The sequence below is a fragment of the Dendropsophus ebraccatus genome, chromosome 2 (assembly GCF_027789765.1).
Source record: "Dendropsophus ebraccatus isolate aDenEbr1 chromosome 2, aDenEbr1.pat, whole genome shotgun sequence".
Classification (NCBI taxonomy): Eukaryota; Metazoa; Chordata; class Amphibia; order Anura; family Hylidae; genus Dendropsophus; species Dendropsophus ebraccatus.
This window is the reverse complement of record NC_091455.1, coordinates 131,072,552-131,097,880: the sequence shown is the minus strand read 5'-3', so window position 1 is coordinate 131,097,880 and position 25,329 is coordinate 131,072,552. Positions and strand designations below refer to the sequence as shown.

At 42.5% G+C, this 25,329-nt stretch overlaps 1 protein-coding gene across 1 annotated transcript in view; it reads right to left on the bottom strand.

The window, feature by feature from the left end:
* Nucleotides 1–2,575: 2,575 nt before the first annotated feature.
* ACP3 (acid phosphatase 3) overlaps nucleotides 2,576–25,329 on the bottom strand; it is a 58,021-nt gene continuing 35,267 nt past the window's right edge. Inside the window, exons 8-11 of the mRNA XM_069958338.1 lie at nucleotides 19,712–19,797; nucleotides 9,054–9,160; nucleotides 6,424–6,605; nucleotides 2,576–2,886 (exon numbers count right to left, since the gene is read on the bottom strand). Coding sequence (XP_069814439.1) covers nucleotides 2,774–2,886; nucleotides 6,424–6,605; nucleotides 9,054–9,160; nucleotides 19,712–19,797 — 488 coding nt within the window. The 3' untranslated portion in view covers nucleotides 2,576–2,773. The remainder of the gene's footprint in view (nucleotides 2,887–6,423; nucleotides 6,606–9,053; nucleotides 9,161–19,711; nucleotides 19,798–25,329) is intronic.

The following is a 25,329-nucleotide window of genomic DNA, read 5'->3' as shown; positions in this document are numbered from 1 at the left end:
GCCACTACAGTTTTGTTGCCAAAACCAGAAGTGGATTCAAAAGGGATGGAAACTATAAAGGGAATACATGTACTTTTCATTCTTGTTGGATCCTCTTCTGGTTTTGGCACAAAAACAGCAGTAGTAATTTCCAAAAAACTGCTGTTTGTTTCTGGCAGCAGAAAGCCCTGTGTTGGCTCTTAAATTGGAAATTGGAAATTAAAGAAATAAACTTTTACTACAAAATCATAGAACTTTATTAAAGTAAAGGTATAAATATTTTTAACTTCTCTGGAATACCGCAGAACCATTTTTAAACTAATGTATGTGGATACTATTTTGATGTCTAATATTAAAGGAGAATTCAGCCAAATTTTTGCTTAGGCCCCTGTAAAATAGAAAAAAATATATATACTTACTAGAGATGAACGTAACTTGAGCATACTCGATTCTGATCGTTACGCCGTAGGCTGCATCCATGTTTTCCTGGACTCCCTAGGACTGCATCGAACTTCTTCAGCCACCGTTATTCAAACACAGAACAACTGGACTTGAGCATGCCAGATCATGCCAGGCAGATCAAAATGCAGTGCTGTGTTAGGCTACACATGGCTGCTGAAGAGCCAGAACAAAACACTAGCAGGTTTTTCTAAAGACAAGTTCATACTACCCTGAGGGTGGGTTAACACTATGGAATTCGCCCGTAGAAGTTCTGTCAGATTCTGGAGCTCGTACCTGCTTGCGTCGGCGTGCATCTCCACCCATACCATTGAAATCATTCTATGGCCGGGCCGATTCCACCTTCCACCGAAAGAACTGATATGTCAATTCTTTCGGCAGAAGGCAGAATCAGCGTGTCTATAGAATGGGGTCTATGACACGGATGGAGACAAGCACCATCGCGAGTGGGTATGAGCTCCAGAATCTGACGGAACTTCCACAATGGATTTTTCGTCTATTTTCCAAAGTGTGCACATACCCTTAGGCTAGCTTAAATGAAAGCTTAAGGGTGCGTTCACACATACAGGATCTGCAGCAGATTCGATGGCACAGATTTTTCAGGCGCATCTACACGCGGCAATACCAAATATGTTCTTTTTATATGTTACTGATGGCTGTTAAATCCATATTTTTTGTAATTTGAGGTCCTACTGTAGTACTGCCAGGACTTCTGTAGTATGAGTAGGAAAGTTGGGGAAATAAAGGTACAGGCACATGTATTGAAAATTCACAGAAGGTCTGTACTAAAATCCATTGTAGCCTATAAGGCACCATGGCGGGATGAGCTTCAAAAACGATATATATGTGCGTTCTTTGTTATTATACATACACAACAGTCTGTACTTTATTCTTTTTTTAATCGGATTATCCCTAAAACTTAATACTAACAAATAAAACCATGCAAATTGGCTATAAAACATATTATATAGTATACATTAACAAAGAGGAATAACATTCTGGCATTTAATTTTCCACTTTATATAAGCTTTAACACTGTACATGAGAATTGAATATTTCACTTTTTTCATATTAAAGGGGTTGGCCACTTTATATTAAAATAGGTCTGTATAAAGTATTAGTAGTGTGCTTAATGTATATACTGACAGCAGCTCCCTGTTTACCTCATAAAGCTAAAATCAGACTTCCCTTCACCAGGCTGGGCTGCCCTGCTCTGTTTTGTTTCAGTCCACAAAATGGCCGACATGGAGGAGCATGTGACCATGCCCTGTCCACTGTGTCCTCAATAGACATATACAGGCTCAGTGGTGGACACTAGGGGGCGGGGCATGGTCACATGCTCCTCCATGTCAGCCATCTTATGGACCAAAACACCACAGAGCAGGGCAGCCCAGCCTGGAGGAGGAGAGTCTGATATTAGCTCTATGAGGTACACAGGGAGCTGCTGTCAGTATATACAGTGAGTACACTTACTAATACTGTACACTGAGCAATTTTACTATAAAGTGACCAACCCCTTTAAGGGTCTATTCACATATACAGGGTATTAGATGCATGGTTTTGATTCAGCAGGGTTTTCGCTTTATTCTTTTTTGGGCTTGTAACAAAAGACAAAACATGCCACATTTAGCATCAAAAACATGCAGCTTAACACACTGAACATGTGAAGGGAATCTTAAGGGGTATTGCCACAAACTTAATATAGTCTTACTGTACGCATACTGTAAAATAAGAAATATCTGCAATTTTAAACATTTACCAAAAAAGTTTTTTCCCAAAATTCTTTTTCTTTACAAAAAAATCTAAATGTTTGGGATTTCTCTTTCACAATGTTTTAAAGTTATGTACTTTATGAGTCTTCAAAAAAGTATTGGACATTTAACTTTGTGAGTAATTTATACAGTATGTCCACATTTTGAGCAAAGAGCCAAAAACCTACCAGTATTACTTTGCATGTAGGTGGTTATAGGCTATATATTCTGTATGACTGCCAAGTTGGTAGTCTGACTACCCTATATGTTGCATGGTGACATTCTTAAAGGGGTTATCCAGCGCTACAAAAACATGGCCACTTCCCCCTACTGTTGTCTCCAGTTTGGGTGGGGTTTTGAAACTCAGTTCCATTGAAGTAAATGGAGCTTAATTGCAAACCGCACCGGAACTGGAGACAACAGTAGGGGAAAAGTGGCCATGTTTTTGTAGTGCTGGATAACCCCTTTAAGTGTTCTATTCAGTGGTCACTATTTGTAGTGGCCTAAACCACTCTTTCATTTCAAATGTTGAGCCATACTTCTTCTTTCCACAGCTTGGAGCAAGAGATCTGCTTGGTCTGTGGTCACACTGACTCATAGTTTAATGACTTTTTCCTCCAGTAGTACAATAGGATCAGCAGAGCAAGGACTGCAATACTCAAGATGACCACAGCAATAGTGAGTCTGACAACAGCCCCTAAAGAAAATCACAAAGTTGTTTATTAGGACAAATATACATGTAGTTTATTACATAGGTTAATCTAGCTTTATTAAGTTGTCTTAAACTAATTAAACTGATTATCGTCCTTACTTGGCTGATTACGACTGCTCAGGCCAATAATCGTTTTGTGTACTAGCCCATCTTAAAAGGCAGACATGTCAGCTGATCGTGGTGTTTCAACATGTTAAAAGATGATGATTTGTGCAGTGATGTTTTGCTGTGTGACGCTCCGATTAATAGGAGCGTCGGCAGTAGACTGCCGCTGACATCAGTGGGCCGCCCAAACGGTCTAAGTATTGTTCGACGGCCCCTCCCACTGCTCCCCACTCGCTGTCTGTGCATGTAATAGCACAGACTATACTCTACATAGAGCACAGAGGAGGAGAAAGAAGAGGAAACAGACAGTAGAAAGGAGGTTGAGAGATCAGTCTGTGTGGGGGGATAAATGTAGCAATATGATAGGGGCCTATAGGAGCAGTATGTAAGAGAGAGTGGGGCTGTGGGAGCATTATTTATCCCATGGCTCCACTCTCTGATATATAATGCTCATGCTCCAATGGCCCCACTGTCCAATATATACTTCTCCTATAGCTCTGGTCCGTCGTTAAGCATTTTTTAGCATATTACTGGTGCATATAAAACTATAAATATGTTATACTTACCTGTTCCATTGGTGCTGGTGTCTCTTGCTAACTGCAAAACCTCCACTTCTCGAACTCGTCTTGGGAGTGACAGCCCGCTCAGCCAGTTACTGGCTGCGGGACTGTCCCATCTGAATCAGTGATTGGCAGTGATAGGCAGTCGCTCCCAAGACAATTGCCGGTAAGCAGCAATATGTTGAAAAATGCTTAACACCAGACAACCTCTTAAAAATACCTGATGTTTATTTTCATTGTCAGCCCATTAACGTGGTACTGTGGTGACAACAATGCCACTTGCATTGAATGGCAGCAGAAAGGGGTGCCAGGCCCCTCTGCTGCCACCAATGTTGTATCAGGAACTGTATAGCTGTCTAAGCCCTTCAGTTCCTATTCCCCTCCTCAAGTGCTTCTGCACAGCTGTTGACAGAGCAGGGTCTCATTGATATTGCTATTACCACTTGCTCGGCTAGAACCACAGCCAGAGTGAGCCGTGATAGCAGTCCCCACTCGTGGTGAAGAGGCTGAAGTGGGCTCAGGACTTAAGCCTGCTCCATACCCAATGACTCTCAACTGCTTTCAGCAGCTAGGGGCCACCTCTAGTAGCCAACATAGAGCTAACAGGGGCATGTACATGGCCTTTCAGGACATCAGAAGTAATAGGCCAAAATTACCTCACCAGAGCGACTGGAGTATAATGTGGTCTGGTCCATTAGCCCTTGTTCCTGAAGATATCTCTGGTAGGGTGAAACTAATTGCAGGGGTATATTTAAAGCGTAACTATAAAATATTTTGACCTTTCAGTTTTAGTTAGCTTAGGTCATGATAAGAATTTTTGCAATATACATTAATAACCTAAAATGAACAGTTTTTTAAATACATAAGGCTGATTATCCCCTTATAGCCCTCTCTGGCTCTGACTTATTTCTGCATTCCTGCTGGACACGCCCCCTCACTTCAGACCCGTACCTAGAGTACGGACTGTGACAGGAGGATCAGATAACAGCCCTGACACAGAGAGTAACATAAACAAAACCTCCTCCCCCCCTCCTAGCAGCACGTTCTCCCCCCTCCCCTCACAGAGGTGACTAAACAGAGCTGAGGGTGTTGTGTGTGAGGAGCAGCGCAGGGAAAGAGCTGGATGGAGGCACAAGTGTATCCACTGCCACCATCACTCCAATGTACTGCATGAGTGAGAGTGGGTGAGTCATTGAGGGGAGGACTACAAGTCCCAGCACAACACAGCTGTAGTCCTTCCATAGTACAAATAACATTCACTATCAGATGTCTGCAGCAGGTGCCCCCACCTCCATGGCTGACATTATCCTACAGAGTTATGAGAGCAGATGACTGTATCTAATCCCACTGTGTGTGATACCATCTGCTGGAGCTCTGTATCTAATCTTACATTGTGATACTGTATGTTGGGGCTCTATCTGATCCTGCTATGTGTGATACATCTGCTAAGGTGGTGCTCAGTGAATGGAGGGGCGCAGCCAGGGAGATGAGGGATAGGCCACACCCACTTTCTCTCAGCCAGGAGAAAAATTCAACTGGGGACCTGTCAGCAGGTCATGATGGGAGTTGTACTTCTGCTGCCTTTGGCCATCCAGGTTGCAGAAGTACAACTCTCATCATGCCTCTATTGGCAGGCCATGATGGGAGTTGTAGTTCTGCAGCCTGTGGCCATCCAGGTTGCAGAAGTACAACTCCCATCATGCCCTGCTGACAGGTCATGATGGGAGTTGTACTTCTGCTGCCTGTGGCCATCCAGGTTGCAGAAGTACAACTCTCATCATGCCTCTATTGGCAGGCCATGATGGGAGTTGTAGTTCTGCAGCCTGTGGCCATCCAGGTTGCTGAAGTACAACTCCCATCATGCCCTACTGACAGGTCATGTTGGGTGTTATAGTTCTGCAGCCTGTGGCCATACAGGTACACTAGGGGCTGTGTGGGTACCTGTGATTTATGTTGACCATATTAAAAACAATTTTATTTTTTTCTCATCAGGAAATCCTGAAGGTTTTTCCTGATGGTAAAAACGGATTACTGTCAGGAAATCCTGATGACATTTGAGGTCTCCTGATCAGGATTTCCTGACAGTAAAAACTGACACGGACGTGTGAATGGGGCCTAAGTCTTATTTGACATTTGACCTAATTTTATTAGGATATTATAAAAGATATTCTATGGAAGAGAAGATATGGAGGCACTCACCGTATAAAATTCTTCTTTATTAGTAAATGTCCATTAAAACCAACGAACAGAGTGTGTAGCAGTCGGCGGGGACGCCGTTCAGCAGCTGATAGTGTGACAGCTGTTTCCCGCGCGCATGCATGATTCTTCAGGCATTCACACGGGAAACAGCTGTCACACTATCAGCTGCTGAACAGCGTCACCGCCGACTGCTACACACTCTGTTCGTTGGTTTTAATGGACATTTACTAATAAAGAAGAATTTTACACGGTGAGTGCCTCCATATCTTTTCTTCCATAGAATATTGCTATTGTTGCTTTTGCTGCACTTCTGATGGATGAGCACCCCATTGTTATTCCTTTACCGCATGTCTAAGCCCTGAACTCCCATTGATTGTAGGTGGTAGTGCCGATCTGCTGTATCTTTATTGAGATATTATAAAAGATATTGTGGTGAATATTAGAGTAGATTATAGTAGATCATTGTCCAGGGTCAAATGTTGTGTCAAAACTATCATTTTTAACCCCTTATATACAGGTTTATTCAAGTTCAATACTTATTAGGGTGAACTCAGGCTCCAGAGAACCTAATACCCATGATGAGACAACCCTTTTAGGTTATAAGTAGACATTATAATTATCTGTTCTACATAGTGATAAAAGGAAAATGTGATCATACCTGAGATTTTATTATTCCCATCTACCTCAGCTTCACATTCTTTCTCCCAGTCTTCTACAATTATTGAAGATGTCAGCGCAGTAAAGTTTGCCAGAGGACATGATGAAGAGCATCCTGGCAAAATTAGTAAGTATGGATCTACTGATGAGTCATTCCGGTAATACATTTCAACAGTGTATTCCCTGTTAGAAAAAAATATAAAAAATGAATGTTGTACATGCTACATTATACAACCTAACTAAAGTATATTAAAGGAGAAGTCCGTCACGGGGCGAAAAAATCATTCCGGGCTGGGGGTGTCTGGCTGTCTTCTAAGCTCCCCTACGGCTTACTCATGATCAGGTTGATGGATGCCCTGCTCAGCGAGTCAGTTACTGGAGCAGGACACCGCTGCAGTAACTAATCGGCTGAGCAGGCTAAATCCCACCCGCTTGTGACATTCAACCCAGGTCGTGATGTATCCGTAAACCAGGAGAAGAGGACAACCGCAAGATACTAGAGCCTAGTGATGTGTCTCAGTGCGATCACAGAGACACATTAGCATATTGTCTTTTTGATTTCCCCACACCCCCTGCCCATAATTTTTTTTTGCCCCCCACCAGACCTCTCATTTAAGTGTTTATCTCTTAAAACCGTATATTATCTTCTATATTGCATAGACCAGTATTAGCACATCAGATCAAATTGAAAGTTATAACATTGGCCACTAGGTGTCGCTGTTTCTGCTCCTCTGTCTGTTATCCATACAGGCTTGTCTATGACAACTGAAGGGCTTAGATGAAATGCAGGAAGTATGGGCGGGGCATTCAGAGCTCTTTGCTCTCCTGTGCTGTCAATCACACTGCAGTGAGCACAGCAGCAGACTGCTGCTGCTATAATTTTTCTACAAGGGCCACTGTAAATGTAACTTTTCGTTGTTATATTATTACTTTCATCCTTTCCAAAGACATGTCTATCCTGAAATGTTATTTTACCACAACTGCAAAATTCACAGTAAAATAAAACATTTTTTTTTCAAAATATGCTGCAAAAATGGCATTATGTTACCATTTATGTTAAAATAATGCAATTTTTGCCTAATTTTGCCAAAATCTCAGCAAAATTAATATTATGTTACTGCGATTTTTAAAGCAATTCATAAGATGGTCCCTTACCTGTAACAATGTGAAACATAAAACAAAGACAAGACAAACCAACATGGAAGGAAGCAACGTAGTACAAAATCAGAATCCAAGTAGCGAGGTCAAGGTGCAATAAGCCAGAGTCAGGTAACCAGTAATAGCAAGACACAAGAAATACACTAGCACACCTAAAAAAGACTAATAGCTAGCGAAGGGTTAACAGATCAAGGAAGTATATAAAATAGGTCAGGGGTCCAGTCCAGCATGTGATTGGACCAGAAATAGAGATTCCGGCAAGAGTAAGTGGAAAGATAAGATGTCAATCACTTTGTCATAGACAAACATGTACTGCCAAGAGGCAGTGAAAAAGCAACAGCGGTATCTAGTGGCCAATGTTATAACTTTTAATTACACAAAGAAAACAAAAAAGGGAATTACAAATATGTTTAATTCTGTCAAAATATGCAAAGTTGTTTTTAATGACAGTGCTTATTTAAATTATCAATAATGAACAGACAAACCCTATAAATGAGATAAATTCTTCTTTTTTTGTGAATAATGTATATAACCACAAAGTTTATGTACAAGATGTGAGTTACAAACATGGTATACTTGTTTTAATATAAACTGTGAGTGCCATACTGAGGTGAAACTGCAATACCAATACCATATCTAAAGAAAAACAAAAGGTTCTCTCCAGCTCTCTTTAAAAATAATTCAGTGCTTTATTCTTAAAGACTGACACTTTTCAGGCTTACTAGTCCTTAATCATGGCTGTGACATATGGAACTTCACACAATCCACAAAATAGTGGTGCGCTTCTTGCGCCACATCTGATGCAGCAAAAATAAGCATGCCTCTATTCTGTGGATCACTGTGGGGATCGGAATGCAATTGTTTCCTACACTATAACAGGCGACAACCCTTTATTATGAGAAGTTCCATAGGACCCAGCTTTTAACAGAGCCATAATTAAAGGCTAGCAAGCCCAAAACGTGTCTGTATTTTAATTATGAAAATAAACCATTGAATTATTTTTAAAGAGAGGTGGAGAGAACCTTTTGTTTTTCCTTATATAAGATGCCCCTGGGTCAGGGATTACTCTCACGGGTTCCTGGAGCAGCATACAGCCTGGGAAACACATCATGAGACATTAAAGGATCTATGAGGAGTGCTGACCAATTGCTGCTTCTGGTTACAATCCCGTATCTACATTGGAAGTAAAAATTTAGTTTATTTCAACAAACAACTGGGCACTGGCTGTACTTCTCCTATACTTGCTGGATTGAATTTATGCCTTTATCTGTGGGGTACCTCGTGTATTAAAACTTACCACTCATGGCAGAATATAATAATATATGTGAAAGTGTCAGCTGTATCACTTTCTAATTAAGCCTTCAGGAGATTTGCCCTCATGTTTGTCCTTACCTCAAACAATGCCAAGGAGAACTTTTCGCATCTGCTTTCACAATTATATAACATAGTCTTTGCATTTTATTTGTCACCTACCCATCCGCAGCTTTGTAAAGTTCAAAAATATGGCACGAAGTGTAAGGAGGGATTTTTCCATTGGAGACATTCAGAGCCATCTGCAGAGCAGCTATTGTGGTATCATGCTAGAATAGAAGTATAGATTGTCTAAGAAAATGAGTTTTGTCACTGAATAGTTAATAATTAAGATATAACTTATATTGGAGCAATTAAAAATTGTATACAAATAAAAACTATGGGAGGATGGAGGATATTTACAAAGGGTATGGTTTTAAGTAAACACCCTTTAGTATTGGTTTGCACAGGATTTATCTCATGAGAGGCTCTCGCGAGAACAGTATTTATCATTCTACACCTCCCATAAAGTTGAAGTTTTTATGCAAAAAAAACAAACACCCAGCTCTGTTAAGAAAAAAGGTTAAAAAAAAAAAATTACAAGTCTTGGATTGTGACGAAAGTTTTTTTTTAACCCCTTCACGTCAGTAATCTGTATATATATGATCCTACTGCACATACCCCGTGCAGTAGGAATGTATATATACGTTCCTGACTGAGGGGCTACAGATGTGTGTGGGACCGCTGCAGTGAGAGCGGCCCCACACACATCAGTGTCCCGGGAGCCCAGCATAATGACAGGCAGCTGCGATCTCGCAGCTGCCTGTGATTAACCCCTAAATGCCGTGATGCACAGTAGTCAGTGACGGGACAAGCTCCTGTCACTGACTGATCTGTGGGGGTCCCGATCGCTTGTACCGAAGGGAGGGGGTAAGTCACTTTCCTTCGTCCTGTCGGATCGGTGTTCTATCCATAGAATCTGCTCTCAGGCAGGCTCTATGCACAGATCGCTGATAACACTGATCTATGCAATGCTATGGCATAGCATTAGTACATGCAATCTAATGATTTCATGTTTTACTGTAAAATAAAAGTGTAAAAAAATAAAAATAAAGGCTTTTAAAAGTATTTAAAAAACCTTATATAACCCCCCAATAAAAGTTTTAAATACCCCCTTGTCCATTATAAAAATCAAAATATGTAAAATAAATAAACATATTATATATCGTAGCGTGCGGAATTGTCCGATTTATTAAAATATAACATTATTGTTCCCACATGGTGAACCGCATAAAGAAAAAAAACCCACCAGGATTGCTGATTTTTTTAAATTACATATCAGAAAATAATTCTTAAAAGCCAGAGATATTAATAAAAACTAGAGATCATGATGCAAAAAATGACACCCCAACCAGCCCTGTAGGTCTAAAAATAAAAGCTGAGGAACATTGCATTAATTTGACCCGGACATCCATGCATCAATGGTCTCGGTCTTGAAGGGGTTAAATAAAAAGTGTTTCCATTGTGGCAGATAAGAAAAACTAAAAAAAAATTTGGTAATGCTGTAATTGGACTAACCCAGAGAATAAACGCGCATATTTAAAAAGGTGTATATTTAAAACACATAAGAATACAGACAAAAAATTTTTTTTATCCTCCCAAATTCATAAAAAGTAATTATGATTTTTAATATGAAACCCAAAATGGTGCCGGTACAAAAACAACTTGTCCCGCATTGTTAGGGTCCATAAACATCCTAGGAATGGACAGACCCATGGCCGGGCCGCTACTTGAAATTTAAATACATGAACATAAAATGCATGAACCAAACCTTATACTGTCTTGTGTAATTCTGTCTCAGAAAATCATATAGCAGCTTAAATAATTCAATTGCGCTGTTTTTTTTTTTTTACAAAAGCTGTGAAGATGGTGGGTATGTGCCATTCACTGGCGGAACTACCGCCGTAGCAGCCGTAGCGGCTGCTACGGGGCCCCGCCGCATCAGGGGCCCGTGACGCGGGCCCCTGGAGCTTACATATCCTGCAGCACCCGGCGGCTGAGCATGCCTCCCGGGTGCTGTAGCCGGGGGCCGGTCCCGTGCTCCTCCCGACCCGGAGACTCCTTTCCCCAACCATAGGGAAAAGGAGTCACTGGGCCAGGAGGAGCACGGGACCGGTCCACAGCGCTCATGTCACCCCCTGTCTGATGCTCGGCTGCCGTCTGATGCCGCGTCCTAGCCCCGGCAGCGCGCGTATCATAGAGTTCTGTGTGGGCTTGTGCTGCGGTTCAACTTCCGGCACAGAGACGTGTGCCGGAAGTCGCGGCCACAGGCCCACACAGAACTCTATGATACGCGCACTGCCGGGGCTAGGACGCGGCATCAGACGGCAGCCGCGCATCAGACAGGGGGTGACAGGAAAAAGGCTCGACGGGGGAGCGTGTTGTTAGGTGAGTTTTTTTTTCTTTTTTTTAAACTTACTTTCCTCGGAAGGGGGCATCTATAAGGAAGGGGGGGGGGAAGAGAGGGGGGCATCTATATGGAAGGGGGGGAGAGAAGGGGGCATCTATAAGGAAGGGGGGGGAGAGAAGGGGGCATCTATAAGGAAGGGGGGGGGGGAAGAGAGGGGGGCATCTATAAGGAAGGGGGGGAGAAGAGAGGGGGGCATCTATATGGAAGGGGGGGAAGAGAGGGGGGCATCTATATGGAAGGGGGGGAAGAGAAGGGGGCATCTATAAGGAAGGGGGGGGGGAGAGAGGGGGGCATCTATAAGGAAGGGGGGGGAAGAGAGGGGGGCATCTATAAGGAAGGGGGGGGGAAGAGAGGGGGGCATCTATATGGAAGGGGGGGAAGAGAAGGGGGCATCTATAAGGAAGGGGGGAGAGAAGGGGGCATCTATAAGGAAGGGGGGGCAAGAGAAGGGGGCATCTATAAGGAAGGGGGGAGAAGAGAAGGGGGCATCTATAAGGAAGGGGGGAGGGGGACATCTATAAGGAAGGGGGGGAGGGGGACATCTATAAGGGGGGGAGAGAGAGGGCCATCTATAAGGGGGGACACCATAGGGGGAGAGCAGGCCATCTATAAGGGGAGAACATAGGGGGAGAGGGGGACAACATAGGGGGAGAGGGGGATATAAACGTACAACATTGGGGGAGAGGGGGACATCTATAAGGGGACAATAAAGGGGGAAAGTGGGCCATCTATAGGGGGGGCAACATAGGGGACCATCTATAAGGGGACAACATGGGGGGGCATCTATAAGGGGGACAGCGGGGGGGGGGCAACATAAGGAAGCTATCTATAAGGAGGGGCGACAGAGAGGAGGGCCATATACTAAAATGGGATCACATAGAGTCAGCCTACCCACTAAATGTGGGTGTAAAGGGGCCAATACAGATGTGCAGTTGGTAGAGATGAGGATGGTGACAGAGTGTGGAGCCTAATATGTCTGTCTGGCAGATTATGTGGATTCGTGGCTCGAAGAAGTTCTCATAACAGCCCAGGGCAGATGGAAAAGAAAATGAAAAGGGAAGAACTCCGATCAGAGAAGACGTCTCCTGTAAGTCACCTGATGTAACTGTACTGTAATTTATATGGTGTATAGAACCTGTGTAGAGCTGAGTGTGTTGATGGCGTAGTGGTCGATCGAGAGGGGGTGGGGCCCCAATCAAAAGTTTGCTATGGGGCCCAGCCATTTCTAGTTACGCCCCTGGTGCCATTTGTATGGAGGGGGCATAAAAGGATGCTGTTACAAGCTGCAACACTTCTGCTATAAAATGTGCAGCACAAAATCCACCCCAAATCACGTTGATTTTGTTGCAGATTTTCCACTGCAGATTTTGGACTAGGTAAATTAAATTCAAAGATAACTTGGGGGTTTGGTGAACTACTGCTGCTGTTAGATTCAGCAGATTCATAAAGAGATATGTGAATCTGCCACTGCAGCTGCTGCACTTAGAATGATAGGTTAGACTTCCTGTATAGTTCATACAAGTTACTTGCATAGTGGCTAGAGATGAGCAAACCTTTCAAAGCTTCACTTTAGCAGTTTCACTATATTTTGGCACAAATTTCGGGCTCATCCTTTCAGGACAGGTAAAGGTACACACAGGTGAAGCAGAGACAAGTGCAACCCTGACTCTGTCCCACATCCACTGTCCATGCCTACTTGCCTCAACATGTCCTAGGTGACACAGGAGAACTTGGAGCCATCCCCTACGCTAATATAGGTAGAACAGGACACAAGACAAATACAAGATAAACTTGAGACAAGGACAAAAATACACAGTGGTGGGTGGTCAGCAAGCTAGGGTTAAACCAGGAGAGGTAAATACTAGTACAAAATCGCTGAACCACAAACAGAGTCAATGAGGCAAACAAGAGTTAAAAACAACAGAGGACTAAAATACAGACCAGCTCAGAAGACAAACTCTTAGTCAGAGATACAAGGCAAGGTCAGGATAGCTAACAAAGGGTAGAAAGCGAGTATAGGCACACAAAGGACACGCTATAGCAGGCCTGTGAATGACTGAGTCTTAACCCCTAGCCGCACTGAGCAGTTATTGTACGTCCTGGCAGGATGTTACTTTCAGCACCAGGACATACAATAAATGACCGGCTCCCGATGTTCACCGAGAACCACAACTAAACTGTCAGCTGATAGCTGACAGGTTAGTGTAGGTGCCGCTGGACCCCCTGAAGGGGTCCAGCACAGGCGATAATTGGCATCAGTTGATCGGTAACGATCCACTGATCCCGGTGAAGCCAGCACTAAATCCCCGGTCCCGGACTCTGCCGAGTTCCGGGATCCAGGAGAAGCTGGGGCAGAGCACTGCTGGCTCCCTGCACCGCCTCCCCACGTCACACATACCTCCCCCCACGCTGCCGGACTCCCCCCACTGCTAGCGCCGCCGGGATCTCCCGGCTGCCGGGCTCTCCCCACTGCCGCTGCCGGGCTTCCTCCCCCCTCCGATCTGGGCTCCCTCTGCTGCCGCGCCCCCCCCCCCCCTGCCATGGCTCCCTCCATTGCTGGGCTCCCCCTGCTGCTGTGCCTGGTACTCACCCGGAGAGTCACAGCAGAGGTCGCTCCTTCCCCCTCCTCACTATGAGCTTCGGGATCTGGGGATGGCCCCCTCCTGCTGCAGCATGTACCAGCATTTGTCTAATAACGCTGGTACATGCTGCTATATACTGTGATTGACAGCTCTGTGATCAGAGCTGTCAATCACAGCATCTGATCGTTCCAGGAGGGCAGAGCATGAATTCAGGCTCTGATCCCTCACTTTGTAAGGAGATCAGAGCCTATATCCATATACTGTAAAACACACACACACACACACACACACACTAAAAAATATACCCCCTCCCCTGTGATCTCCCAGTAATAAGGGAGATCTTAGTTAGTGTCCATCAGTCAGGGTCCATTAGTAAGTGTCAGCGTCCGTGTCAGCTAGTGTCAGTGTCAGCTAGCGTCCGTTAGTGTCAATTTCAGTGTCAGAGTCTGTTAGTAAGTGTCAGTGTCAGTCAGCGTCTGTTAGTAAGCGTCACTCAGCGTAATTTAGTAAGTGTCAGCCAGCGTCCCTTAGTAAGCGTCAGTGTTCCACAGTACGTATCAGTCAGCGTACGTTAGTAAGCTTTAGTCAGCGTCCATCAGTATCCGTCAGTCATCATCCGTTAGTAAGCATCAATCAGCATCAGTCAGCATCCGTAAGTGGGTGTCAGTAAGCGTCAATCACCTTCCGTAAGTTAGTGTCAGTCAGTGTCCGTTAGTAAGAGTCAGTCTGTGTCCGTTACTAAGCATCAATCAGTGTCCGTTAATAATCATTAGTCAACGTCCGTTAGTAAGTCAGCGTCCATTAGTAAGTGTGAGTTAGCATCAGTCAGCGTCCACTAGTAAGTGTGGGTAAGCACCAGTCAGTGTTCATTAGTAAGTGTGAATAAGCGTCAGTCAGCGTCCATTAGTAAGTGTGAGTAAGCGTCAGTCAGTGTCCATTAGTAACTGTAAGTAAGCCTCAGTCAGTGTTCATTAGTAAGTGTGAGTAAGCGTCAGTCAGTGTCCGTTAGTAAGTGTCAGTAAACGTCCGTACATTTACTGCTAGAGCAGGAGTGTACACATAGAGGTGCTCCCTCTCTTCTGAGCCATGTTGTGCACCCATACAATACTTTACGTTCACAAATTGGGTATTTTTGTACTCAGGAGAAATTGCTTTACAAATATTTGGGGGAGTTTTTCTTCTTCAAGCTTTTTGAAATTTGAAAAATTTGGGGTTTCATCAACATGTAAGTGTGAAAAATTAGATTTTTCATTTTCACAGCCCAATTTTGCAAAAAACTGTAAAAAACATGCGGGATTGTTCCCCTTATTAAATTCCTTAAGGGGTATAGTTTTCAAAATGGGGTCACTTGTGGGTGGTTTCCACTGTCTCGGCGTTAGGGGGGCTTTGCAAATGCAACATGGCCTCCTACATTCATTCCAGCCAAATGCACTCTCCAAAATATAAAGGGTGCTCTTTCTCTTCTGAGCCATGTTGTGCGCCCACACAACACTTTGCGTCCACAAATGGGGTATTTATAGAAACTGCTGATTCAGACGAATACATTTTTTTTATTGCATTTCACTTTTTATAGCTAGTTTAATATGAAATGAATGTTAACCAAAGACTGCCAATATAAAGTAGACATGTTATAGATGAGAATTAATTGATAATTTATGTGGTATAACTATCTTCCTTATTGGCAGAGACTTTCAAATTTAGAGAAATGCAATTCTTTTTTTTTTTTTTTTTTCACATTTTGGAGTTTTTCACAAAAAAGTTAAAGGTATCAGCCCAAATTTACCCCTAACATAGTAGAATATATTACGAAAAAACATTCTTGGAACCACAAGGATTGGTTAAAGCATTCCAGAGTTATTGACGCATAAAGTGACATATGTCATATTTGAAAAATTTGGCCATGTCATAAACACCAAAACTGGCTGTGTCCCCTTCCGGGGGCGGATTAACTTTACCTTAGGCCAAGGGCTGTTCACCGAACCTGGGCCCCCCCACTCCACTGTAACTATGGCAGCACTAGCGTGGCATTCATAGTACAGAATAGTCATAATGACCTCATTTGTGCAAAATCAAGGTAAAAATCAGCAATTTTTTACAAATCATGGCGGAACTATAGCCAGGAGACAATACACCACTGAAAGTATAAGTCTTTTTGGTTGGCCATGGGCCCCCCAGGAGCTCAAGGCCCTGGCTACCGCCCGAAAAGGACCTATTATAATCCGCTACTGGTCCCCTAAGGGTTAAAGAAAGACAGGTCCCGGTCTCAGAGGTGATTTGGGCAGACAAACAAGAACTTATGGTCCGTTTACACAGACAGATTTATCTGACAGATTTTTGAAGCCAAAGTCAGGAATGGATTTGAAAAGAGGATAAATCTCAGCCTTTTCTTTATGATTTGTTCCCTGTTTATAGTCTGTTCCTGGCTTTGGGTTCAAGAATCTGTCACATAAATCTGTCTGTGTAAACGCACCATAAGGGTGGGTTCATACTACAGAATTCTCACAGACAATGTCCGCAGAATTCCGCAGTATGTCCGCGCACAGCTGCGCGCCTTTCCGCCGGCTCCATAGACACCATTCTATGGGCTGGCGTATCCCGCTATCCGCCGAAAGAAGTGACATGTGAAATTCTTTTGCAAAAAAATAGTAATTTTTAATATCACATTGCTTTCTATAGGTGTCCCTTTCCACTATTGCCTAGCTACAGGGAGGCTATCGAGTCCAACTGGAACAAGGAGCTACTCCGTTGCAGTCCACCACCATCCTACTATTGGACATTGGACAAGCTGTGTACATGTAGCAGTCCCAGAGACGCTGTCAAGTTGTGTGCATACAGCAATCCCAGCCAGGCTTTTAAACTCTGAGCATGCAGTAGTCCTATTAGGGCCATCATCCTGTCCTGCAACAGCCCCATCATGAAGCGTGTCCTGAACAGAGGAAGGCAACTGTGCTGGAGTTCGACATACATAAAAGGCATGGCTTTGTGAAAGACCTAGTACATATCTGTATCCTGTTTGGTGCCAGGAGGTTTGTCAAAAGGGACTACCTCCTGGACTTTATTGTATAACCTGGAACTGGTAAGAAGTTGGAATACATTCCTATGCAAGGGCCACGGGGATGGGCTGCTGCCATAACCTAGCTGGGTGGGTTTCCACCTCCTACCTCTACATCCAAAGGTACCCAACTGTGAGAGGAAACCTAGATCAAGTTCTGTAGTCCACAGGTTGAGGTTATCTCATGGCCCCCTTTGGACAGTTATTGTTTGTGTTATTTACGTCCAATTTGGCAAAATTTTTAAGTTGTGCCATGTTGGCCACATTATCATTACACTATGTATGTGGCATGTATGTGGCATGTATTGGGGGGGGGGGGATTTTATTGAGGTTTAGTGTGTTAACGCCACTACAGTGATTGCTACTGCTCTACTACTCTGTACCATACTGAATGGTAATTACCAATGCCATATCAAGGGCCTTGAGTGTGGATCTTCACCTATGCTGCTATTATCTTGCATGTGAGGTATATGTGTTGTATTTGGGACAGAAATTTTCCTTTATTGACCCATCTGGGGCTGGCAGCTATACAGGTGCCTAACAGATAAAAGACTTTTACCTGTTGTAATTGTCGTTTGAGTAAAGTCACTGTTGAATGATAATACCTTGTCTCCCTGTTGGCTCATTTCTGCTTTACCTCACCAACACCAAGGACGACCCTATGATCACCTGACTCACTGGGCAACTTTACTCAGGATAGCTGTAAACTGTGGTGGATCACTGGCGCACCATGACTCATTGTACGTCAGTGAGCCATCAATGTCCACAGGTCTTCTGTGTAAAGTTAAATCAGTTGACCTGATGTAAAACTGTGTCTGGCAGCAGAATAAGTGTCATTGTCAATTATGTCAGTTATTCTGCTGCCAGACATGGTTTTAGAACAGGCCACCTGATGTAACCTAATATGTGATTCACTGGGTTAACTTCAAAGTAAAAAGATGTGGACAGGTTGTACTGGCACACAAATTGACAGAACATAAGCCGTTTCACAGCTGCGCAGCTTACACTAATCAACCTTTTATAACCCTCTCTAAGCCTACCTCTTTAACCCTGCCTCTACCTATCTGTCTCTAACTAGTGTAAATTAATGTGTTCAGTTCACTGCACAGGAGCTGACTTGCTACACTATATATAGTGATGGAGAAAGTGTGATGTTGTGGGGTGGAGCGTGGTAGGTGTGGCTTGCAGCCCATTGCCCGGCTGAAAGGGATTATAGATAACCCCCCGTGCTATGTGCAATCGTCATTTTGGAGGAACTTTCCAGTACATACTGTGATTATCTGCTATGTTTTCCTTGGCTATATTTGACCCTGGCTTCCTGAATTTGACTAGTCTTGTTTTCTGCCTGCTCTGACCTTTTGACTTTGTGACCCAACTAACCCAATTTGAGTTTGATTCGGTACCTCTGTTGTGTTTTAGTTTTGACCTTTCTTTTGTGTGTCTATCTTGTCTTCATTTTTGTATCATCTTAAGTCAGGGGCGGTTGCCCAGTTGTCTGCAGCTGCCTAGGGCTGACAGTGGCACAGTAGGCAGGGACAGTGGGCGGGGACTAGTGCTGTCTCCACAGTCTGTGTCCTCCCCGTTCCTTCCCTGACCAAGTGTTACCACCAGCCTCCTCACACTATGGGGCTATTTGAAGGCTATTTTTTTTGCACCATGATCAGAACTTTTTATGGCACCAATTTTAATTTTTTTCTGGATGTGATATGACCACAATTCTGCAGTTTTGGTGAATTTTTGTGCTTATGCTGTTTACCAAGCAAGAGGAATGTGAAAATAGTTCTGGCAATTCAGCACATGGCAATAGCAAAAATTTGGATTGTTTATTTTTTTTTATTTAGAAAAAAGGGAAAGGGGTGTAATTTAAACTTTTATTGTAGAATTGGATTTATTTATATATTAACTCCTAGACAACTCGTGCAGCACGGGTATGGCATGGGTTGTCTGGTCACAAGCTGTACACCATTATTTGCTATGTTGCTATGAAGCAAATTTACGAGCCCTCAAGGCTAATGACGGGCAGCAGCAATTGTGCTTCAGCCTGCAATTAACCCCTTTGCAAAACTTAGACTACTAAATTTCTATATTCTAAAAGTATAAATATAATGCAATGATGTTGACTGAGTATAATTCAGTGTTCCTGCGAGTGTTAACATGCGCTTTGCTTTACAGAGCAGATTGCAAAAATGAAGAGATGCAAAAGTTGGCATAAGTTATTTGAAATTCACCAACTGCTTTATGGAGAGTGCCAACTCTATAAGAGTACCCTTCTGTTTAGCTTAAAGAGGTTATTCAGCGCTACAAAAACATGGCCACTTTCCCCCTACTGTTGTCTCCAGTTTGGGTGCGGTTTTGAAACTCAGTTCCATAGAAGTAAATGGAGCTTAATTGCAAACTGCACCTGAACTGGAGACAACAGTAGGGGGAAAAGTGGCCATGTTTTTGTAGCGCTGGATAACCCCTTTAAAGACATTGAGGTCAGGGTGCTGCTGTATTATTCCTTCAATAATGTACCTGGTTTATACAGTGCATGTGTTCCATTCCCCTGTGCATATGATAATCACTTCTAATTATAGCCTCCATGTAACCATTTCAGAATAACGTTTGAGAAGAATACTAAATCTTAGGTGGCATTGTGGCAATTGTTGAATTTTTACTCCATTATTACTGGAAAAGAAAACCCCATGCTGACCATTGCTATAAAACAAAAAAAAAGGAAAAAAAAAGATGAACATACCCCAGAATACATTATTAGCTTTTGATTGCTGGATGGTGTTGTTGCTGCATATGTAATATTTTTTAAAATTGAACTCACAAGGACACCTACAGATGACAAAAAAAATAATATATAATAATCATAATCATGTTCAATAGAAGAAAAAAAATCTGTATAAAGTTCCATGCAAAGAAATGATAAATCTAACAAAAGCAGAAAAAGAAGCGTTCAATGGGAAAGTAAAAAGAGCTTTTATTTACCACAATTATACAAAAGCTCAAAAAAGGCTTAAATTACGGCAGAATGAAAAGACAATAATCAAGTGATAAAAACGGACTATGAACTCACAAACAGAAAGAAAAGAGGCTCATGTAGCTAAAACCCTATCTAGCAATCATGGTGTGCAGTATGCTCCCCAGCTAGTGAGTACTAAAGGTTAATTTTTATCTATGCCTGAAACCATATTCAGGATACAGCATAAGTAGAAAAGAAAATTTGTATGCATAGGACAAAGTGCAATTACAGTGCACGGCAATACTGGCACATCCAATAAGTATATGAATGGTGGGGAACAAACCCTGCACCATATACCTTAACCCCTTCCAGACACTGACAACTTTTAGACTCAGATCAGGCCAGTAACTAATACATTACAGCACAGATCATGTGCTGTAATATATTGCAGATGTAGCCAGTGTTAACATTATCCCTGACACAACAATTGTGTCAGGAAGCTATGTTAAGTGAAATAGAATGTCGAGTTAAACATGCTATTGTGATCAAGTTAACACAGGCTACGCCCAGGTTTACACAGTGTTTGACATCGGCCGTTCTGTGACACAGCGGTGTCATTGAACAGCCACTGTCAGTGAAGTTCACTTCTCTTCATTTGGAATGTGAGCGCATTCAGGTGTGCCCGCATTCCAAATCACCATAGCAGACAAATGCAAAGTGCGCCTGGAGCCGCACTTTACATTGTCTGCACTGTCAGTTTTGTGTGGCCGCTGTTCAATAAATAGCGGCCGCACAAAACTGACATGTAAGTTTTTTATGCAGCTGCATGTAATCCCAGCCAGAGAGTATACAGAGTGTATACACTCCGGCCAGGATTCCGCAGGACACACTGTTATTTTAATTTTCAATAAATAAATAATAATAAATAAATAATAAATAAATAAAGAATAATAATAATAATAAAATTATTTATTGAAAATTTACGTTGTTTGAACTTAGCCTAAATCTGTATATGTAAAGGGACAAAATAAAAGTAAACACACACAATACACAAATAATTAAATAAATAAATAAATAAATAAATAAATAATTAAATAATTAAAAAATAAATGAATAAATATACACATTCCTCATTCCCCCATTATATTTAATTCCTTATAAATAAAATATACGTATTTGGTATTGCAGCATCTGTAATGACCCCATCTATTAACCTGTTACATTAATTATCCCGCCCCACTTAACACCAAAGAAAAAATTAATAAAAAACAAGCCAAAATCACATGTACCGAAAAAGCATACCACTTGAAATGTCAGTTTATGTTGCAAAAAATAAACTCTTACATAACTCCACTGGCAAAATTTTTTAAATATTACAGCTTTTATAATACGATGAGACACAAACAGTTTTCATAGTATAAATGTTGTTCACTATAACTAATGCTATATAAAATCATGAGAAATAGAGATAACGTCATGTAACATAAACTAAACATGTAAACATGTAAAAAAGAATAATGAAAAACAGCTGCTAAATTGAATTTTTTATTCCTACCATCTCATTAAAAATTTAATAAAAAATGATCAGGGTGTCACATGTCCCCCAGAATGGTAGGGATGAAAATGTCCACTTGTTTTGCAAAAATATTTTGGCACCCCAAGGCCTCTGTGGCTTGATATAATGGCTAACAGAAAAAAAAACTAAATAAAAATTGCCCCCAAGTGGAAAAAAATATTAGTCAAAGGTGTGTAAGATGTGAAGACACGAACACAGATTTAGATCACCACTGGTAGTTTTGTTAAAAGGTTGTAACTAGAGATGAGCGAACCAGGTTCGGGTTCGAGTCGATCCAAACCCGAACGTTCGGCATTTGAACTTGGATAAAGCTCTAAGGTTGTCTGGAAAACATGGATACAGCCAATGACTATATTCATGTTTTCCACATAGCCTTAGGGCTTTATCCAACTTCAGCAGCCACCGCTAATCAAATGGCGAAAGTTTGGGTTCGGATCGACTCGAGCATGCTCGAGGTTCCCTCATCTCTAGTTGTAACTTATTCGCACAATATCTTTTTAGTTAAGACAAAGATTTTTGAGTTAAAGGTTGAAAAAGAATATAAGTGTGCAATATTGGGGGTGATGGAGGGGGAACTTATACCTAAAATTAGAAAATGAATTATATATTAATTGTTTTTTGTTGCACAGTTAGTGATTTTGAGGAATTGGATTTCGCCAAAGCCCCCAACAGTAGCAGAGTGGAAGGAAGTAGCAAGCACTATGTTGGGACATGAGCTGTGGCATCAAAGAGGAAAGCGGGGTTACAATACTGTGAATAAATGGGTACAAGGATGGAAGCAATATTGGAGATGGTTAGTAAAAACGTTCTTAGAATGGAGGATGAGCTATTAACCCCTTAACGACCGCAGACGTATGTTTACGTCCACACAAGATGTGTATCTTGGCACTGTCCCAGATTATAGGAGACCAAACTTGGACCTCACCGTGACTTTCCCTTGGTTTGTGTAACTCTACCGTAGGTGGTGCTCAGCTTGAGAAAACAGTCCAGTAAAGTCTTTGCACAAAAGGATAAGATGAAGTGCGGCAGCTCACCAAAATCGGTTAAAAGATGCTTTATTTGGATATAGAAGGCATCAACAGCAGGTACTATCCACACCTGCTGTTGATGCCTTCTATGTCCAAATAAAGCATCTTTTAACCGATTTTGATGAGCTGCCGCGCTTCATCTTATCCTTTTGTGCAAAGTATCTTTACGTCCTGCGGTCATTAAGGGAGTTCAGAGCAGGGCTGTGCGGCGACCCCGCTCTGAACCGTCGCGGTCCCGGATGCGGCATGTAGCACGGGACTGCGGCTATTAGTGGGCACGGTCCAATCGCCATGCCCGCTGATCAGGTATTCAGATGCAGCTGTCAAAGTTGACAGCTGCATCTGATTACCTTCCGGAGCCGTTCCCTGGTGTCTAGTGGGGTGGATCGCTCCTGCGATCCACACATCCTATACTGTCCAGGGTCTGCGCCGTAATGGCGCTGATCCCGGCTCGGCATTCGCTTGCTTCCGGCTGCAGCAGCCAGAAGCAATCCAATCTCATTGATCTATGCTGTATATGTATAAAGCATAGATCGTTATGAGAGATCAGTGTACTTATACTAGAAGTCCCCCATGGGGGCTTCTAGTATAAGTGTAAAAAAAAAAAAAAAGGTGTTGTTATTAACCCTTTGAGGACCAGGCCCAAAATGACCCAGTGGACCGCGCAAATTTTGATCTTAGTGTTTCCGTTTTTCCCTCCTCCCCTTCTAAGAGCTCGAGCACTCTCCGTTTTCTATCTACAAGCCATGTAAGGGCTTGTTTTTTACAGGAATAGTTGTACTGTGTAATGGCGTCATTCATTTTACCATAACATGTATGATGGAATCCCAAATATATTATTTATGAAGATATAAATAGGTGAAATCGTAAATAAGAATGCAATATGGTAACGTTTGGGGGGTTCCTGTGTCTACGTAATGCACTATATGGTAACAGCGACATGACACTATTATTTTATAGGTCAGCCCGAACACAACCACATGCAGGTTACACAGATTCTCTATTGTTATATATGTATTTTTTTATGAAATCCTTTTTTTTGGCAATTAAATATTAATAAAATGGGCCTATTATGACGATTATAACGGTTTTATTTTTTCACCTACGGGGCTGTATGGGGTGTCATTTTTTCCGCCATGATCTCTAGTTTTTATTAATACCATATTTGTGAAGATCGGACGTTTTGATCACTTTTTATTGATTTTTTTTAATATATAATGTAACATAAAATCGGTAATCTGCGCACTTTTTCCCCTCTTTTCGTGTACGCCGTTTACCGATCACAATGACGCTTGTTATATTTTAATAGATCGGACAATTACGCACGCTACGGTATTTTATATGTTTATCTATTTATTTATTTTTATATGTTTTATTTATATAATGGGAAAGGGGGGTGATTTAGACTTTTATTGGGGGAGGGGTTTTGGGGTAGTGTAATAGTGTTTTGAACTTTTTTTTTTTTACACTTTTGAAGTCCCTTTGGGGGACTTTTACATCAAGTACTTTGATTTATACACTGATCATTGCTATGCCATAGGCATAGCATTGATCAGTGTTATCGGCGCTCTGCTCATTGAGCCTGCCTGTGCAGGCTCAGTGTAGCAGATCGCCGATCGGACCGCACGGAGACAGGTAAGAGACCTCCGACAGTCCGTTTTACCGATCGGGACCCCCGCAGTCACACTGCGGGGGTCCCGATCGGTAAGTGACAGGGGACTCCCCATGTCACTTACACTTAAACGCCGCGGTCGCGCCGCGGTCGCGGCGTTTAAGGGGTTAATGACATGCGGCAGCGCGATCGCTGCAGCGTGTCATTACCGGTGAGGTCCCGGCTGCTGATTGCAGCCGGCCCCCACCTGCTATGAAGCGCGCTCCGCTCCGGGGCACGCTTCATATCGGGAGAAACACCCAGGACGTAAGGTTACGTCATGGGTCGTCTGGGGACAGACTTCCATGACGTAACCCTACGTCCAGGGTCGTCTAGGGGTTAATAAAAAGGTCCCCCTTCCCTGACTAAAGTTATAAATCACCTCCCTTTCCCCATGTTATAAAAAAAATAAATTAACATGTTTGGTATCGCCGCGTGCGTAATCGCCCAAACTATTAATTTATCACATTCCTGATCTCACACGGTAAACGGCGTAAGCGCAAAAAAATTGCAAAAAAAGTGCAAAATTGCGCATTTTCGGTCGCATCAAATCCAGAAAAATTGTAATAAAAACGATAAAAAAGTTGCATATGCGCAATCAAGGTACCGATAGAAAGAACACATCATGGCGCAAAAAATAACACCTCAAACAGCCCCATAGATCAAAGGATAAAAGCATTATAAGCCTGGGAATGGAGCAATTTTATGGAACATATTTTTGTTAACAATGTATTGAATTTTTTACAAGCCATCAGATACAAGAAAATTATACATGTTACATATCGTTGTAATCGTAACGACTTGACTTGAGTTGTTGTGTGTGTGTGTGTGTGTTTTTTTTTTCTTTCCCTACCATAGTGCCCGAGGGGGTGGGGGTGAAATAGGGACGGGGGTATAGTAAACAGAATGGTGCACTCCATACTTTACCCGATAATAAGTCATAGATTTTTGGGAGTAGGTCTAGAAAATTATTAAATGTTATAGGAGCTAAGACCATTGATGAATATATGTATTGTACCTGGAGAGGGGGGAACCAGGGTGGCTCGTTAGTCCTATGTTGATAATGGGGGAAAGGAGGGGTTAAAGGTTGGGCCGTGGGTCTGGACACAATCGGGAGGGAGGTTAAGGTAAATGAGTGTTTATAAGATTG